We start from the raw sequence: 20246 nt of genomic DNA on the forward strand, positions 1-20246 counted from the left end.
ATCCATATGTCCACGAAGTCAATCCCGACATGTATTCATGTAAACTCACAAATAAAATTACAACATAATACCTCCCTTTACAGTTAAGTTATTGAGCGGAAACTATTTAAGAAACAGTGATTTTGACCCAAATGACCGAAAACGCTAGGTCTACATGTCAGCTAGCGGTAGCCATTGCACGCAAAAGTGAACCTGATTTGGGAGCGCACCTCTAATGGGCACATATCCAAATATAATCTAATTAATTATTTTCTTAATCAGCAGCATTTCACTGATCTACATGCAAATTTGTAGGTAGGCTTTCCATGCTTAAAAAAAAAATATACCGATTTTTTCAAAACCACCCCCACGCTCGGCTTTTGTCCAGTTTATTTTCACCCCTGGGGTATATAAAAGGTCCATAATTCATTCAAATTTCCAAATATGGGCATGCAGTTGGTGTGTACAGATGCTGTAAAGGTGTTTAAAGTTTAAACAAGATGAAATAAGTATTCTTTTTCAGACATTTATTTTTTCCAATTTGTATCTATGGAAGAGCGCCATGAAATGTAAGTGATTTCAGCCAAGTAAAAATTGGGTCGGTTATAAACAAAGTGTCATAAAATTAAAAATAGTATCATTTAAGTCATATTTTAAACTTAGTTTTTATAGAAACACTATATACAGCAAAAATACCAAGAAATAGACAGATTTACCATTTACTTTTTGAAATAAAAATAAAAATGCAACATGCATGGTTCGTATTTTCAACAGTAAATCACCCAATTTCGCCATAACGTTGTTTTAATTTTAATAATTGAAGAATGTGCATAAAAATTGCAACATATTTAACAATAAATATAGCTTATATGCCATATTAAATCAAATTACGTTAGAAAATAAATAAAACGCGTCGCAAAAAAGTATACTTCGTCGGCAGGATTCGAACCTGCGCGGGAATATCCCAAAAGATTTCTAGTCTATCGCCTTACTCACTAGGCTACGGCACCTAATAGTAGGCTCTTCAACCTTCGAAAAAATCGCGGGAAATTGTTAGAGGTGCGCTACCAATGAGCATAATTCTATGTATCGAGGCACAGTTATTGGCCTTGGTATATAACCCCGCATGCTGATCCCTAAAACATGTGTGAAATGTAAAGTTTCTATTAAATATCTTCATCTGTTACAGAGACATGAACGCGAACCTTAATTTTACCATAACCGGTATATCTCACACGCAAACCTTAACAAGACAGAAGAAACATTATCCATACTGGAGCAGCTCAATGCTAAAGGTCTTGGTCCGTGAGACTTCATAAAGACTCAGTGAACAGTGTTATTCACAAATTTTCGTTGTAGTTATATTTTCGAGGTAACAGTAATACTGCATATTTACCATGCTCTAAAATATCTATATTTTTATTATATGCATCTGTTTACGATTAAAAAAACTTAAAATTATTAAGCGTTACAACGATTGAATAATTTGGAGAGTTTTGTTGTTATCGTTATATTTCGTGACGCTACGAGGATTGCTTATATAAAGTAAAAAATGCTCCGTTTCTGTATGAGCATGGATGGTTTAAGTGCTAGACCTTTTTACTCAAAGGGTCAGTGGTTCGCGCAAAGTTTACGATTACTTTGTTTTCTTTCTTTAATTGTTATTCTTGTTTTTTATCGAGCTATTCCAATGTTTGTATTCATCAATTAAAAGCATTTCATGACAAACTCTAGTACATGCCAAAATCTGTGAAGAAAATTCCTTTTCATAGTAAAAAAGGGATGAATTGTCGGATTTAGGTAGCTTGTTCACCGACCACACAAACTAACCCAAAATATAGTTTTTATTGAAAACCTTATCAAGAGCATGACGCGGAGGCCTACTTTCGGCGAGTAGTATAGGTTAGCAAGGACTATATGGCGAGTTAAATACTACATCAACAACTACTTATAAAACATAACAAAAGGTGAAAAACCACTACTATGTATAGTACCCCGCTCACGTGACTATTTATATATTTTGCTAGAATGGGAAGAAATGCTGAAATGATATTCGAATATTAGTTTTTGATTATTTGAATATATATTCCAAGCATCGACTTTTAAAAGTCGGAGCTTACGAACGTTCAGGAGTACTGTTCCGTTAGTCACATTTACAGCAATAACTCATATCTTATGTGAATCTTGGGAAAAAAAGATAGTTATCTTTTTTTAAATCTTGAATTATGTTCGTCATTTGTCGATGAAAACATTTAATTTTCATAAAGAATTTTTCCAATTAATATATCACCGTATTTGCATATTGTCGTCCCTTTATCTCTCAAGCGTGTGAAATAATTCTAAACACGAGAGGTTATCATTGTTACTTGCTTCAACTTCATAATAGTTAAAATCGAAATTGTATATTTTTGTAAAGCGTGTAGCTAGTTTGAAATGATCGCTCTCGGACCAAAATAAATAGATGCAAACAAATGTAATTTATTCATTTTCATTAAAAAATGATTCTGATGAGATAACCATGGATTGAATATATGTATAAAGCAATTAAAATGATTTGGCATAAGAAGTTAACGTAAGTATGGGTGTCTATTGCGATACGCTAGCTGTGAATGCCACGTAAGTCGTCTGCACTAAACCAAACATGCGACTTTGTACTTTATTTGCAAAAACACGATTATTCGATTCAAATGTTTTATTTGAATATGAGTCTAATTCGTTAATATTCTTTCGTTTTAATTCGTGGTTATACAATGAAACGCGAGTTTAGCAACCATATTTGTCACATTCTAATATCCAACTTTTTCAACCAAAACTTTAAGGGGTATGACTATGATTGTCAATATGTGGCTAATCCTGTTGGGAACAAAATGACAATAAGAAGTGATCTACACTACACCAACTAACTAGACTAAATGCACTTGAGCAAAGATGAATGTAGGTAAAAATGCCAGATGCAAAGTGGTAAAAATGCCAGATGTTATATAATATAGTAAAACAGAGTTTTGAGTTAACCCCTACAATACTCAATATCCTTATGAATATTGCTCAAAACTCTATTTTACTTTTTTAACATCTGGCATTTTTACCTATGGCATTTTTACCACTTTACATCTGGCATTTTTACCTCTGGCATTTTTACATCTGGTATTTTTACCTCTGGCATTTTTACTTCTGGCATTTTTACCGCACACCGCAAAGATCTATTAATAAACTATAAGTTAATCGATGTTTGGTTGGCAGAACACCACTTTATCTGGGTTTAAACGGTCACTTGTCGAGAAATGTTTCAATAGCAGCTATAAAGTGAGTAACAAAATAAAATCACAAAACATGGGCAAGGGGGAGTAAGAATAACCTCCTTTAAGGGGTGCGGGTGAGAAGAAATCTCCAAATCACCTACGGACAATGAAACATCTATAATTAAATATTTGCAAATTGTGTCGCTTTCCAGACATTTGCTCCCAAATTCACCAACAAACACTAACATATAGGATAAAAAAATAGCAAGTACTGGAAAAATACCTTACCATTTCTGTGGTAATTCCAATTATCCAAACACCGGTTTGTAATCTATGTGTAAATCAATGAACACAACCTACTTATTGCACAAATTTAACAGTTTACACACACTATGCAGTAACATGCAATAGACTATAAATATGATTTGATAAATCTACGATATTTATACTTAGAATCAGCTCAACATCAATAGAGCGAGTGTAAAGTGTCTTTTATTATCACCACTTAACATACCTTCTCCACAGTTTGTTACTTCAAAGTACCAAACACACTTTAATTAAAACCATCAAGGCAAAATTAAAGACATATCTAATTATATTATTTTAAAACATTTAGAAAGTGTGAACAACGTGTTTATTGACAGTCAAATTAGAACAAAAGACAGATATTTTATCTGGCTAAATTTCTGAAAAATGATATTAAATACACCATAAATACTTTACATAGGCTATCAATTATACTTATTGAAAATAAGAATCATAAACTTTCTACTGATTTGCAAAAAAATGAAAACAATACAAATTTAAATTAACAAAAATTTGAAGTTATTCAAAGGAGTAAAATCACGTAAAAACCTTAATTCAAATATTCATGTATTCTACTAAATAGATTTAAAGGAAATTTTAATAAATCTTAACAAGAATATCCATTGATTATGTTCTCCCATTACAGAAACAGAAAATACACACACAATTTCAATAAACTTACAATAAATATTATTTTTGAACATATATTTTTGAGGTTATTCATTATATTATCAATTTTTTACAGACGAATTATACTTCCTATGAATTAAAGAAATGTAATTCATGTAAAGCACATTTCATACACTTTCATCTCATTATTCCACAGTACTTAATAACGCATAAACTCTACTTGAAGTTCAAAGTGACCTACTATCAAATAAATGTTGTTGTTATTGTTGTGAATAAATATAATATTTACCATGCACATTCTATTTGCACGGCACTTACATCTCTGTTAATCTTTCTCAGATTAATGTTTATAATATTTCATGTTCCTATCACTTTTCACGCTATAATTGTATTGTTGGCTATAAGTATGCATTGTGCTATTTTATGCCAGAATAAATTTATGTTATGTTATGTTATAAACTCTACATAGTTATAACTTGATATACTGTCACTTTCTTTTACAAACTGTTAAAAAAGTGTTGCACAATTTTTTAACAAAATTCTTGAGAAGGTATACAATTTAATCAGTGATCAAAATAAGCACTGCATGAGTCTGCAAGCAATGCATGTGTATACTTGGCATCAGGTTTGCCCAGAATCTTCGGTTCATATCAACGTCTAACATTTTGTAGGTTCAAAGTACATAATAATATCAGAAAATGGGCAAGCCTAGTCTTACTGCTTATTTTGATGAGTGACATACCAGTATAGTTATTAATTGTAAATGTAAGTACAATTATACATTCAAAATGTATGTTTATACATATTCACCATAATCTTAGCATATATTTGTTAATTGTTCAACTAATATTGGCCATTATCTTTAATTATCAAAATTTCAGATGAGTTCCAACAGTTTGCTGCTTCAAATAATAAACAACTGCTCAAGTACTTTGCAACTTCTAACTCATAACTTCAACCTTCAAATAATAAACAACTGCTCAAGTACTTTCCAACTTCTATCTCATAACTTCAACAGTTCTTGCACTGAGGGATATTCTGGGAACTAGTTGGAGCACATGTTTCTGGAACCCTTGCAGTTGTCTGCTGTCCAAACAAGCCTTGCTCTGGGAAAACGGGGCTAAATGCATGTGAGTAAAGTGTCATCGTACATTAGACTTTGCAGTATTCACAGCTTAGCAAGCTTGCATGGATGGTTTTGTTGAAAGGATGTCTCCTAAACTAAAATCCAGAATATACAGAAAGTGTCGTCCCTGATTAGCCTGTGAACAGTCTAATCTGGTACACTTTATCAGGGCTATATATAACAAGCGTATTTGCGTTATTACGCAATTAAAATAACAAAAAACGTTATTAAATTCAAAATAAAGCATAGAAAAACACAAATACACATTTAATAACGTAATTCCCGTAAAAAAACATGCGTCACAAAACGCAATTCTTACGAACACTGGACGTATTTTTTAGACTGGTCATTTTCCGTACAAAAGTGTACCGGATAGTTTATATGCCGTCCTATGAAGAAAAGAAGGCAGTCTTTCCAGCGGTTATCAGTCTTTGGGGCATTATTGTAATTATTTGTTGACCCGTCCGATCTGTACTTTTATTTTCAAGTTATTCAACTCAAAATGACCCGAAAACGGGGTGCATCGCTTTGAACAGCCATAACTTCATCAATTGTGCAGCGATTTTCAACAACTTGGTCTTATTCAATGCAAAAATAAATGAACTTTGATAAGAAATTCAGTAATTGTTTGTTGTTGTGTACACATACCTTTTTGAATTCCATTTGTATAAATAATATAGTAACCTTTGTAGATTTTTATTATATCAAATATGTCATTCCCTAAATTATCCAATTGAGTTTAAAAAAAACGGGGTTGAAAAACCCAATTAAGCTCAAAAGTAGGGGGTGAACATTTTTGCTAAAACTATTGAATTTACAAAAACTCTATTGTTGTCAAAAACAGGGTGTGAATTACCCAAGATCCCCCCAAAGTCATCTATAGCCCTGACTTTATGCACATGCATTAAGCCCAGTTTTCCCAGAACTCGACTCAAACTCCATCACCACAAGGCCCAAGTTTGGTAGCTCTGCAGTATCTTCATTTTCTATTGAACTTTCTCTTCTCTGCTTTCCCAAGTCTATCCTTATCTGAAACACATTCAAATCATTGAGCCCTGCTAAGGGAATATGGGGCTTAATGCATGTGTGCTAAGGGAAAATGGGGATTTATGCATGTGTGCTAAGGGGAAATGGGGCTTAATGCATGTGTGGTAAAGGAAAAAATGGGGCTTAATGCATGTGTGCTAAGGGAAAATGGGACCTAATGCATGTGTGCTAAGGGAAAATAGGGCTTAAGGCATGTGTGCTAAGGGAAAATGTGGCTTAATGCATGTGTGCTAAGGGAAAATGGGGCTTAATGCATGTGTGCTAAGGGAAAATGGGGCTTAAGGCATGTGTGCTAAGGGAAAATGGGGCTTAATGCATGTGTGCTAAGGGAAAATAGGGCTTAATGCATGTGTGCTAAGGGAAAATGGGGCTTAATGCATGTGTGCTAAAGGAAAAAAATGGGGCTAAAAGCCTGTGTGCTACGGGAAAATGGAGCTTAATGCATGTGTGTAAAGTGTCATCTCAGATAAGCATGTGCAGTCTGCAAAGGTTAATCAAGGACGACACTTTACACTTTTATGGAATTTTTTGTTCAAATGAAGTCTCTTCTAGACAAAAATCCACAATATGCAAAAAGTGTTTGCTCTGAAGGTCATATTCCTTTCCCCCATAATAAGCAAAGTGAAAATGGCTATGTGTAATCAGCATAAAACCAGAACAGCCTGCGAGTAACTCGAAGTATTTCAGGTTTTCTGCTGTTTGCTACTCATCAGTAACTAAGGGTCGGAAATGAAGCCTTTCAAACTTGAATTTAGTAAGAAAGGTTTTTAATTAAAGTGAACTTTCTAAGGGACTACAAATGCTGCAAAATACGTATCTAAGGGGTAAAGGCGTATCTAAGTGGTAAAGGGATATGCAGACTTCACAGGCTTTATGAGACAACACTTCACACACACGCATTTAGCATCGTTTTCCCAGAGAGAGGCTCAATAAAATTCACTTATCATTATCATTAATTTAAATTCTCACACAACACTGTCATTTAAGCGTCATTGAACACAATATCCTTCAATATAATACTAAAAATAAAAAAAGTGTTAAAATTTACAAGGGAGGCAAATGCTGTAACAAAAAAAACAAGCATAAACGGAAGTTCTTTCCCTTGTTTGAACCATGCTAAATCCTTAAAATGCCTATTTCCAGTATCTGTGACCTTCACCTGTGACCTTGACCTTTGACCAAGTGACCTCAAAATCAATAGGGGTCATCTGCGAGTCATGATCAATGTTCCTATGAAGTTTCATGATCCTAGGCCTAAGCGTTCTTGAGTTATCATCCGGAAACCATCTGGTGGACGGACCGACAGACCGACCGACATGATCAAAGCAATATACCCCCTCTTCTTCGAAGGGGGGCATAATAATTTTTCAATATAATGAATAAACATAACATGTTTCAATAGGACAAAGATACAACCACATTCCACTTTGTGTTCTTTTAAGGTTAGGAGATGGATGCTACACATGCAATGCTGTCTTTGATGGTTTAAATTTGAGTTGTGCTGTGAGAAAAAGGGGTTTAATGCATGTCCGTAAAGTTTCGTTCCAGATTAGCATGTGCAGTCCCCACAGGCTAATCATTAAGGACACGTTCCCCCTAACCTGATTTTTTTTATCAGAAGTGACTTTCTGTAGATGTAAAATACCATAAAAGCGGAAAGTGTTATCCCTGATTAGCCTGTGCAGAGTGCAGAGGCTAATCTGGGACAACACTTTACGCACATGCATTAAACCCCCCATTTCACAGAGAACGGTTGATTTATTCTAAGTTATTAAAAAAATATCAATATATGACACAGCTATAAACTGAGACAGACATCTTCACATTAGACCTTGAACCCCCAAGTGTTACATTCATCTTGGAGGGAGGAAGGCGGGTGTTACAACATCATTACATGCAACACTTTTTCTTATGATAGTTTACATTTGCCCTAAGATATTAAACAATATCAATACTTTGCAAAGTTATGGCATAGACAGGAATTTTCACACCTGACCTTTGATCTCAAAGTGTAACCTTGACCTTTGAGGTACAGAAACGAAGGGTTACAAGCAATACACTGTCTTATAATGGTTTACATTTGTGCAAAATTATTTTAAAACCCAACAAGAAACTGTAGGAAACGGGTGATGCTCCCCAAAGTTGTTTTTTTTTGTCACAATATTGCACTATATATTCAGATAAAAGGAAACGTCTTGTGGAGCATAACTTTGGACAAAATAATACGATGGATGGTTTAAAAGCAACTTAAAAATCATCTAACCAGAACCCACAAATAACATGCGCATCTCCTCAAGGTAGTTAAGCTTCCCATAAAGCTTCATTGAATTCCAGTCAGTAGTTGAGGAGAAATAGCCAGGACAAGAATTGCACTATATGTACAGTTTATAGAAAATTTCAAACGGCCATATCTCTGTGAAAAATCATCCGACCAGAACCGGCTGATAATATGCACATGTCCTCTTGGTAGTGAAGCTTCCCATAAAGTTGTATTGAATTCTGGTCATTAGTTGCTGAGAAATAGCCCGGACAAGAATTGCACTATATGTACAGTTAATGGAAAATTTCAAAGGGCCAAAACTCTGTGAAAAATCATACGACCAGAACCGGCTAATGATATGCACATCTCCTTTTGGTAGTAAAGCTTCCCATAAAGTTTCATTGAATTCCAGTCATTAGTTGCTGAGATATAGCCAGGACAAGAATTGCACTATATGTACAGTTAATGGAAAATTTCAAAGGGCCATAACTCTGTGAAAAATCATACGACCAGAACCGGCTGATAATATGCACATCTCCTCTTGGTAGTGAGGCTTTCCATAAAGTTTCATTGAATTACGGTCATTAGTTGCTGTGAAATAGCTCGGACAAATATTGTGCACGGACGGACAGACAGACGCACACACACACGCGGGGACAGACGAAACAGCGACTTTATGCTCCCCCCAGAATAAACTTTTGGGGAGCATAAAAATACATGAGAAAACAATTTTAAGTAAAATTTCGGCCAGTTTAACCCGTTTTGGTAATGTCTGCTACCGTGACCTTGACCTTTGAAGTAAGGATACTGCTGATACACGAAACGCATCATCTAACCATGGTTAACATTTTTGATCAAATATCTTAAAATCCATACATGGCAAAATTATGGCTGAGACAGTAACTTTTAAGGAAGAAACTCGCTTTGTTGTAGGCTGCCTTCTTTAAAGAGGGCACACAAATCTAATTTATTACATAATGAATAAGAAATTCTGGTGAAACAACAAATAAAAAAAACACTTTTTATTCAGAAACAAGGATATCAGTAAAACTGATGGGTGCTCCCCAATGATGCTTTGTTGATATATGGGTTAATTGTGTGGAAAAAAGTGAGACCTTGAGAAAATCTAATATTAGCCTCAGTGACCTTGACCCCAGTGACCTCAAACCTCATTAAAAGGTAGAGGTCCATGCAAGGTACCTACATGCCAAATATATAAGAGATCCGTCAAATATTGAAGGCCATATGACAAACTGTAACGAAAGTGTGACCTTGAGAAAATCTACTATTAGCCTTGGTGACCTTGACCCCAGTGACCTCAACCTCATCAATACGTACAGGTCCATGCAAGGTACATGTATATATATGCCAAATATGAAAGAGTATTGAAGGTGGTATAAGAAACTGTAACAAAAGTGTGACGGAAAAATCTATTATTAGCCTTGGTGACCTTGACCCAAGTAACCTCAAATGTCATCAAAAGGTAGAGGTCCATGCAAGGCACCTACATGCCAAATATGAAAGAGATCGGTAAAGTATTGAAGGTGCTATGAGAAACTGTAACAAAAGTGTGACGGAAAAATCTATAATTAGCCTTTGTGACCTTGACCCCAGTGACCTCAAACGTCATCAAAAGGTAGAGGTCCATGCAAGGTATCTACATGCAAAATATAAAAGAGATTGGTAAGGTATTGAAGGTGCTATGAGAAACTGTAACAAAAGTCTATTATTAGCCTTGGTGACCTTAACCCCAGTGACCTCAAACGTCTTCAAAAGGTAGAGGTCCATGCAAGGTACCTATATGCCAAATATGAAAGAGATCGGTATTGTAATTGAAGGTGTTATGAGAAACTGTAACAAAAGTGTGACGGAAAAATCTATTTTTAGCCTTGATGACCTTGACCTTGACCCCAGTGACCTCAAACGTCATCAAAAGTTAGAGGTCCATGCAAGGTATCTACATGCCAAATATAAAAGAGATCGGTAAAGTATTGATGGTGCTATGAGAAACTGTAAACAAAAAATCCGTATGGAAGTGCTGAAGTACGGAAGGACAAACTGGCAACTTTATGCTCCCCATATATATATATGGGGAGCATAAAAAGATAGGTGTTTGTTGTGCTTAAGGTTGCAGAAGCCTTATGCCACTGAGCATGTTGTGAAAATGAAGTAAATTTGACCCATTGAGAATGAGTGTAATAACTGGCCAGCAAACGATTAAAAGTTGCAAGTTTTCACCCCTTTTTAATCATTTAAAGAGGAATATTCTGTTTATCCTCATTAATATGACAATTGTAATATTTTGTTGTTGATGTTTTATTTAAAAAAAGAAATTTCTTTTTCAATTTGGATTAGTTCTAACATGTTTGATACATTACCAGAATGTTCATAAATTGCTTGACATATTTACGGCCTTTTTCGCAGTTTTCCACACAATCTCAGCTGCTCCTACAGGTATACCTCCTGACATACTTTATAATGATAATTCACTATTGAGTTTCACTCTAAGAAAACATTGCTTAATGCATGTGTGTATAGCATCGTTCTATATCAGCCTGTGCAGTATAGCATCGTTCTATATCAGCCTGTGCAGTATAGCATTGTTCTATATCAGCCTGTGCAGTATAGCATCGCTCTATATCAGCCTGTGCAGTATAACATCGTTCTATATCAGCCTGTGCAGTATAGCATCATTCTATCTCAGCCTGTGCAGTGCACATAAGTTCATCAGGAACGCCTATTTCCTCTCCTAGGAAATTTTTTCATGTAAAGGGCGCCTTTTTCAAAACAAGAATTCAGCCAGCACGGAGAGTGTCATCTCAGATTAGCATGTCTGGACTGCACAGGCTAATCTGGGCTGATACTTAAATCACATGCATTAAGCCCTGTTTTCCCAGATATGTAGTTTACTATGGTGTTCACATCTTACTAGACTCTCTGGGTATGTGAGACCCATACAGTCTGCTCTGACGGAATGCTGCTGCAGCCTGACTGAATGTGCGACTGTCTGTGTCAGACTTACTAGACTCTCTGGGTATGTGAGAACCATACAGTCTGCTCTGACGGAATACTGCTGCTGCCTGACTCAGTGTGCGACTGTCTGTGTCAGACTTACTTGACTCTCTGGGTATGTGAGACCCATACAGTCTGCTCTGACAGAATGCTGCAGCAGCCTGACTCAGTGTGCGACTGTCTGTGTCACTTACTGGACTCTCTGGGTATGTGAAAACCATACAGTCTGCTCTTACTGAATGCTGCAGCAGCCTGACTCAGTGTGCGACTGTCTGTGTCAGACTTACTTGACTCTCTGGGTATGTGAGACCCATACAGTCTGCTCTGACAGAATGCTGCAGCAACTTGACTCAGTGTGCGACTGTCTGTTTCACTTACTTGACTCTCTGGGTATGTGAGAACCATACAGTCTGCTCTGACGGAATGCTGCAGCAGCCTGACTCAGTGTGCGACTGTCTGTTTCAGGCTTCTTGAGTTCTGCCACTTCTACACCACTGACGCTGAAAACATGGATACAAGAACAACTGTTGACCCTTTGCATGCTGGGAAAATTGTCGTCTGCTGAATTTCTTCGATTTTTTTTCAAAGAATACTATCAGAATAGCAAACAGTTAGGATACATTATGTGGCGTCTCATCTGGATCCAAACTGATTGCAAAGGCCTTCAAAATTCGGTTCCAGCACTGAAAGAGTTAACCTTGTTAGCAAACTTAGTGATATAATAGTGGTCTCAAATAAAAGTACTTCTTGCTTATGAGACCTAAAAATGTTGCATGACTTTATAGCAGACAGGAGTTACGTTGGCTGAATATGCCATAAGACCAATTTTTGCATGACCTTGGTCGTATATTCAGAGACTGTTTGATAAAGATGAAGTAAAACAAACTTCAATAGGGCAGCTTAACCATTGCTTTTTTTTCCTGTTTAAGCAAGGGCCTTATAAAGGCCCCTTCCTCTAAGAGAAAGGCCCCTTCCCCTAAGAGAAAGGCCCCTTCCCCAAAGAGAATTTCTTTAAAATTATGCAATTTTCCCCAAATGTCAAGCTTACTTAGGGAATTTTTTCCTTTGTCAGTTTTGCTGATAATTTTCGCACCAATTTGGGAAGCCAGGCCAGACCCTTTTCAGTAAACAAGAAAAAAAGCCACAGTATAGTCCATTTATACAAACATTATCTTTATTGAACAATCGTCCTTATTCCTTTACATTTCCTTTGCATACTTCTTTTTTTATCAGTGTATTCAAGAAATAATTTCCGGTAAAGTGTTGGTTATTGCAGAAATAGCAAACAGTTTGGAATTTAAATGCCAGAGGAATTAAACCATGAGGGAAATGCCCCAATTGGGTTGATAAAAAGTATTGGAATGACAAACTTTTGTTACCATCCCAAACCAACACTTGGCCTGACATTATTTCAATTCTACCAACTAATTTATACATTCTTCTTGCATTTAAAGAGATAAAGTCACCTACCAGTCAGTCAGAGAGATGAAGTCACCTACCGGTCAGTCAGAGAAATGAAGTCACCTACCGGTCAGTCAGAGAGATGAAGTCACCTACCGGTCAGTCAGAGAGATGAAGTCACCAACTGGTCAGTTAGAGAGATGAAGTCACCTGCCGGTCAGTCAGAGAGATGAAGTCACATACCGGTCAGTCAGAGAGATGAAGGGACCTACCGGTCAGTCAGAGAGATGAAATCACCTACCAGTCAGTCAGAGAGAAGAAATCACCTACTGGTCAGTCAGAGAGATGAAGTCACCTACCAGTCAGTTAGAGAGATGAAGTCACCTACCGGTCACTCAAAGAGATGAAGTCACCTACCGGTCAGTCAGAGAGATGAAGTCCTCTGTGAAAGTGACTCTAGAGTTCTTCACTGGACTTGGTGCAGCAACATCTGTTTAAGGAACACCATTGGAACAATGTGTTTCATATTTAAACATAATTATGTTCAATGCTTGTCTATACATGTATTTTCTATTTAGTTCCGTATTTGATATCCTAACATTACATGCTAAACAGCAGTGTTCTCACAAAAAAAATGAGTAGCCAGTTATATTTTCAAAGAAAACAGCGACTAAGAAATTAAATGGTCGTTTTTGCACTGTTTTGCATTGATATTTAAGGAATGAGTAACCAGTGAAATCCCTGGCTGTCTGTGCTTCCGGAGGTCACTGTCAACAGGTTTCAATAGATAATTTTTAAAATTGGCAGCTTTTAACTCCAATGGAGCAGAACAATACTGTAAACTTGAATAATGTCAATGGTCCATATTTCCTAAAAAAAATACTATTTTTATTATCCCAATTTACAGTTATTTTACTTTTGATTAGTTGTTTCCATGAGAACACATTAAATACTCACCGGGTTCCTTTCTGTCTTGTTTTTGCTGTTTATTATTTTTCCTTTTTTCTCCTTTTTTTACTTTGGGTTTTGATATAACTGCCTCATCCAAAGTTGCCATGAAATCATCTGGCAATTTCTTACTTGAAAGTTCTTCCAGTTTTTTTGCCTGCACATAAAATGCACTTTACCATTTTTATTTAGATTTACATTTTTATGTAGCCCAACTACTAAAACTGAGTATTAATTTTGTTCAGTTCCACTTTTCATCTCTTGTTTAAAGGGGCCTTTTCACAGATTTTGGCATTTTTTAACTTATTCATTAAATGCTTTATATCGATAAATGTAAACATTGGATCGTATAAGCTCCAGTAAAAAATCAAGAATAAACTTAAAAAAAGGAAAAGAACATTGCCCGGACCAGGTTTCGAACCAGTGACCCCTGGAGTCCTGCCAGAGTCCTGAAGTAAAAACGCTTTAGCCTACTGAGCTATTCCGCCGAGTACACACGCTGGACGTATTTTATACCTTATATAAGCAATCTTCGTAGTTTCACAAAATTTAACGACAAAAACAGAACTCTCCAAATTATTCAATCGTTTCGCGTTGCAACGCTTTATAATTTTTAGGTTTTAAAATCGTCAAAAGATGCATATAATGGCTCTATTAGACCATGGTAAATGTTCAGTATTACTTTTTCCTCACAAATATCATAACTAAAACGAAAATTTGCGAATCTGAAACAACTTTTTTCAATTTTGTCAATTTACCAAAGCGTGAAAAGATCCCTTTAAGACTAAAACATAAAGATAAAACTAATAGATTTAAACAAAGATGAAAAAAAGCAGTCAATATTTCTTCTTTACCCTCATATTCATTGCGCAACTACTAAAACTGAGCCTCATTTTTGTTTATTTGCATATTTTATCTTATATTATTAAGACTAGGACACAAAAAACAATCCCACACCTTTTTCAATCTGGGAAAACTGGACTTACTGCATGTGCAAAAAGTGTCATACCACACAGGTTGAGTGGGACGACACTTTCTGCATATGCTGAAAACTTTTTAAGGAGAGACATCCTTTAAAATAAAAATTACATAAAAGAGGAAAGTGTCGTCCCTGATTAGCCTATAGTAACTGCAAAGGTTAATCTGGGGCGATGCTTCATTAGCATTTTTACACATATATTTAACCATTTCTCTATCAGAAGCAAAGTGAAAATTGCTATGTGCTAACAGCAGAAAACCAGAACAGCCTATGAGTAACTCGAAGTCTGTTCAGGTTTTATGCCATTCGCTGCTCATCAGTATCTAAGGGTTATAAATGATGCCCGTAAAACTTGAATTTAGTAAGAAAGGTCTTTAATTAATGTTACTTTTTAAGGAACTACAAATATGCAAAAATACGTATCTAAGTGGTAAAGGGTTAAACAAAGTTCTCACACCTTTTTGCCTTGAACTGTGCGTCCAGTTTCCTCCGCTGTTCTTTCTTCACAGACTTCCCCCTATCCACCTGCCTCATGGCAGACCGCAGCTCCGCCAAGACCGACATCTTGCTGTCATGGAAACCAACATCATCCGGGGCCTCATCATCGCTATTTAGCTCACCTTGACCTGCATCGTTCCCTTCATCAGAATCATCTGAAATTAGTGCTTATTTGATTTATGTGAGGCCAAACAAAAAAAGGTCCGTTTCTGGTCTCCTTGGAAAAAAAACAGGGTCGGTAGGTAGGGATTTTTTTCTTCTTCGGGTACTAGAATGGAAGGCTACTAAAGCATATAATAAGAAATACGTGTATAAATATATGCTTTCTTTGCTTGATATTACATCTTATATGAAAGAAAATGAACATTTTTTTTGTTTCTTGTTTTGGCGACCCCAATAAAAAGTTGATGCTTGGCGCTGATTCGGGAGACACGGTGGGGCGACAGGAAACGGGCCTTTTGTTTTTGGCCCGACTAGTGTTGTCTCAGATTTGCCTACGCAGTTTGCTATTAGTGCTATTAAAGTGCACATGGCACTAGCATCTCTTGCATGGCAAAACAGGGTCTCAATAAACAAATTTGACAAGAATTTCACAGGAATTATATTCATTTTGAAAGGCAAATCATTTTATTTTGAATTGTTTGCATAAGTTTAGTGGTTGTTGAATTGTTTTCTTATTTCACTGGAATTACGTCACCGAGAGATATGTTCTGGAACATTTTTTAAACAGCGAAATTAATGACTTAAAAACTTTATTTCATTTAAATAAGACATTTTACATGTATATAAAAATTTACAGAAGTTTATCAGAATCTTGATTACAAATAGAAAATGTATGCAAGATGTTGAAAAATGTTGAAACGTGACCTATTGAAAAAGTTCACAATTGAAGTTACCTTATAATTTTAACAAAACAGTCCACTAATCCCTATCAACATAGAAGCATCATTAAATATTATCTGTCATACTGACTACATGTACTTAGTTTGTTCAATAAACAATTAAACATACAGTTCAATCTAAGACTAAATGTGTTAGTAACACTGTCAGGGCACTGAATTATTTTGTTGAGCAATTAGTTTTATTTCCGCAATTGCAATAATCCAACTCCCGGCTACTGACCCTCCGGGTTGCTTTGAGCTGTATGTACGTACTCATAAAAGCTCAAACCATTCAAGAGCAACTATTATATGCCGCATGCGTTAAAGACTACCAACAAAAACTTTTAAGCAATTTTCAATTTTTGATGACCAGCAACTTGCCTTAATAAAGCAAGAATTTAATAAAATAAAATAACACAATTCCAAAGTGGATACGAAATACAAATATTTTAAAACGTTTGGTTAATACTGTGCTGTCCGGAAAATAGTCTCTAACGGTATACCATTATGATTTGGTGTTTTGAGTTTTTTCTGGATTTTCATCTTTATTTAAATTTGAGAACAGTTCAGTTTCAAAAGCCTCGCCATCTTTGTCCTGTCTAATACGACCTAAACGACGTCTGGTTTTCATTTTGTTGTAAATACAACCTCACGTTTTGTAAGGAAATGTTATCTTTGGTGTTTCTTACCTGCACACCGGGTGCGGAGCCGCATTATATAGAGAATACATGGTTGGTGCCGAGATGGAGAAAGTTTATCCGGTGAGGCTTAGAAAAAGAAAATAGGGCGAGTTTAGCGAGCCCTATCTTTCTTTTTAGGGCCAGACCGGATAAACATTCTCCATCTCGGCACCAACCATGTATTTGATTTATCCTGCTTCACGTTAAATTATGTCGTTAACACAGTTTATCAAAGACACATGATTTATTGACAAAAAAAAATATTTTGGTCGGGCCTTCTACATGTACACAGCATTCTTGACGACCAAATAACAACCGATTGTGTCATGTAAAAATATTTTCACATTAAACTGTTCCTTTTAATACTTTCCAAATGAAAATATGAGAAGAAATTTAAATAATGAATCGAGAATGTGACACTTTTCTTTTTAAAAAATGAACAAAAAATGCAACAGCAAAACAAAAACGCAATTTTATTTAGGCTACCTCAATGACAACTTTAATCCAATGCTTATAGCAATATTGTAACAACCATATACACATCCATTTATCGAAGTTAACAATTATGAATGACAAACACACGATCCGAAATACGTTAATGAGTCGTTCGATGCTTTAAAAATATTTTTAAAATACTGTTATTAAAAACTAGCCTGCTACGTCAAAATTGTTGTCCCTAAAATCCCGAGAGAAACTAGATAGTAGACTATGTTTCGTCTGAGAAATGACGTCACACTAGATACGTCATAAATTGCGTAATCAAGTAAATTAAAATGATAAATACGGAAAGCTGGTTCGGTAATATATTTAAAGAAGGATTATATATATATATATATATATATATATATATATATATATATATATATATATAACATTAATGATGCGTCCCAATAAATTTTAAAGGTAAAATATTAGAACATGTTAATCGGCGCGTAGGAATACATACTTACGGTTAGATCGCGGTCACGAAAGGTACTGCCGGAGATCAACTACAAATGTAATTTAACCGACCCTGCTTTATTAGGTCAATGTTTGCAACAGAGGCAGGATAAAAACATTTTGTAATGAAACAACGAATACATCCGAGTAGGCATAATTTCGCGTGAAACTTCACAACAAGATTTAACAAGAGAGCTCATTCAAAACTTTAAATAACTGTGCATTTATTCAAGGAATACGAAACTGCACATTCAGGTTAAGTAATTCGATGTATGACAGCGTGCTTGGGTTATTCATATATACAAATGCAATCGTTGATAACTGATTTGAATTTCAAATTTATTCTCTGCATACTGTCTAACTGACGTACCGAATGAATTTATTTCTTCAAATTTGGGTTTTGCGTTTGTTTGCCCTTTCTTGAATAAACCATTCGTTAAAATGTCCTATTTTAATTTCGTTACCATGCATCTATGCCTTCCTGGGAGGCATGTGAAATTTAAAGTCCATATAAACGGATTTTTAGCATAGGTGCTTGCACCTATGCTTAAGGTATATACCACATTTTGAAAATCCACATCGGTCGGTTACCCTTTATGAAGCCTTACCTGATCAAAAATCAGACGAAATATCTATTTAATTTAGCATATGGTAATTCTTACAATTTTTTGGGGGGAAACGTTTTTCTAACGTTTTCTTCCAAGAATATTGCTGACACCGTTTTTAGTGAATTTTTCTAAGACGGTTTTATGTCAAAAAATCTTCTTATAACCTAAAACAAATTTCGTTCGTAAAACAATTCTGTTCTTGTTGATAGTGACCTCACACCTAATTTATATGGGATCCCAATTTCTATTTCCTTCGTTTACTGTTCTGTGAGAGGTCAAATGTTTACATAACTGAATTAATAAGGCCCTGGTTAAAGTATATGTAACATTTCATCGGTTAATTATAAATAGAAATTAAAACATATTCTCAGCAGGAAGTGGGGCATAAAGCACTTTTATTCTTTGAAAATGTGTAAAAAATGGCGGAGTACGATGAATGTTTTCTGATTTATGACATGGATTCTGACGTGCCTTTCTATGGATTTGATGAAGTAGAGTTTAAAAGTAAGAGATGTGTTAATTGAAGTTAAAATGATTTACTTTGAGCCAGAAATTTACGTTACGAGTAGAGTTAACGGTTTAAATGTGGCATCGGATTTATTGGATTCGCGTGAATTCTGGACGAGTGCTGTGTCTGTAAACTATTAAATGGAAAGCTGTAAATGCATCAAGTCGGAAAAGAAAACGGATGGTTGCATAATGGTATGCCTGAAATAATGTAATTCTACGTATTTATTTTCATAGTTATGTCATTTTGTAACCATTCACATTCGTCACTATTTGGAATTCCCGTTTCTAAAAATAGAGCATTTTGTTAACAAGGGGGGCGACTCGTGATGTCAGCAATCGTTAAGGCTACAATATACTAAATAATCGAGTCATGAAGGGCTGTACTTTCTAAACAAATCATCATATTTTCCTCGAAGGCATGTTGTACACTTTGTTCTGGTTTTATCGTTTGGAGATATTGATAGGGTAAGCATAGGTGTTCACTACTTAATCCCTGAAATAGGATAAAGTTGGAGATTAAAGTAAAAAATGGCACTGCAAAAGGTTACAATCCACTAGAAAACGGCCGAAAAAGGCGCAAAAACAGTCGATTTTGATTTGAGTCGAATTTGTTTTTGGTTTGAACATGACAAATCTTTTTTATTGCTTAAATCGATTCAGCTAAGAATGCCCGTCAAGAAAAGGTATGGTTATGGGGGTCTCTATGTGCAAAATGTTGTATTTATTTTCGCTCAAAGTTGTCGCTTTTACATCGAAACATATAAGGAAACTATTTAGTATATTTTGACCTAAACATTTACTTCAGCAGCATCTTCCCTGTATCTTGCAACTATGCTTTCAGCGCCATCGGCGCTCTCGTTTGCTATGGCGGCTCTGGCACTCCATCAATCTCTTGCACGACGGTTACATTTCATTGTATGTGAGAGCAAGGAACGACAACTCTTCATAAACAAGGGTGCAGTTCAGCGCAGCGAATCCGTACGCTTCACTAAACAGACGTCGTTCAAGACAAATTGAGGAAAATCATGAATAAACTTCATAAACATGTTAAATTTACCTGAATGGCAACTTACGGATGTTATCCTTTGCATGCACCCAATAAAACACGACGATGTTTCAACACACTATTCTCGTCGGTAACGCTGTATTCCAAATAAATTAATCAGCCAAAGAGTATTCTCAAAAGTAGTGCGGTGTTAACTC

The 20246-nt window shown here is 35.6% G+C and overlaps 2 protein-coding genes across 13 annotated transcripts in view; one reads left to right on the top strand and one right to left on the bottom strand.

The window, feature by feature from the left end:
• Nucleotides 1-20246, top strand: part of LOC127863864 (uncharacterized) — a 143385-nt gene that overhangs the window by 41875 nt on the left and 81264 nt on the right. The gene's annotated exons all lie outside the window — the stretch shown is intronic.
• LOC127863866 (uncharacterized) lies at nucleotides 2621-20244 on the bottom strand. 5 transcript variants are annotated; one of them, XR_008041216.1, is made up of 6 exons: nucleotides 18296-20018; nucleotides 15385-15580; nucleotides 13958-14105; nucleotides 13418-13490; nucleotides 11978-12099; nucleotides 2621-6309 (listed from the first exon to the last, which is right to left on the bottom strand). XR_008041216.1 is itself a non-coding variant. In XM_052403553.1 (6 exons), exons 3-6 carry the CDS (start codon nucleotides 14055-14057, stop codon nucleotides 6260-6262), a joined length of 345 nt encoding a protein of 114 aa, XP_052259513.1. In that variant the 5' UTR covers nucleotides 14058-14105; nucleotides 15385-15580; nucleotides 20117-20244; the 3' UTR covers nucleotides 2621-6259. The 5 variants fall into 5 exon arrangements, 4 of the variants coding, with proteins under 4 accessions (XP_052259513.1, XP_052259514.1, XP_052259515.1 ...); XM_052403553.1 differs by lacking the exon at nucleotides 18296-20018 and adding an exon at nucleotides 20117-20244; XM_052403554.1 differs by lacking the exon at nucleotides 18296-20018 and adding an exon at nucleotides 20101-20217.

The sequence above is a fragment of the Dreissena polymorpha genome, unplaced genomic scaffold (genome assembly GCF_020536995.1).
Source record: "Dreissena polymorpha isolate Duluth1 unplaced genomic scaffold, UMN_Dpol_1.0 chrUn051, whole genome shotgun sequence".
Taxonomy (NCBI): domain Eukaryota; kingdom Metazoa; phylum Mollusca; class Bivalvia; order Myida; family Dreissenidae; genus Dreissena; species Dreissena polymorpha.

What these genes read in the sequence shown, in the direction of transcription:
- LOC127863866 (XM_052403553.1), bottom strand. Translation starts at nt 14,057, where the DNA reads ATGGCAACTTTGGATGAGGCAGTTATATCAAAACCCAAAGTAAAAAAA. An exon ending in ACAAGACAGAAAGGAACCCG is followed by an intron (nt 13,491 to 13,957) that starts GTGAGTATTTAA and finishes TTCCTTAAACAG; the next exon opens with ATGTTGCTGCACCAAGTCCA. An exon ending in TCACATACCCAGAGAGTCAA is followed by an intron (nt 6,310 to 11,977) that starts GTAAGTGAAACA and finishes AATGTGTTTCAG; the next exon opens with ATAAGGATAGACTTGGGAAA.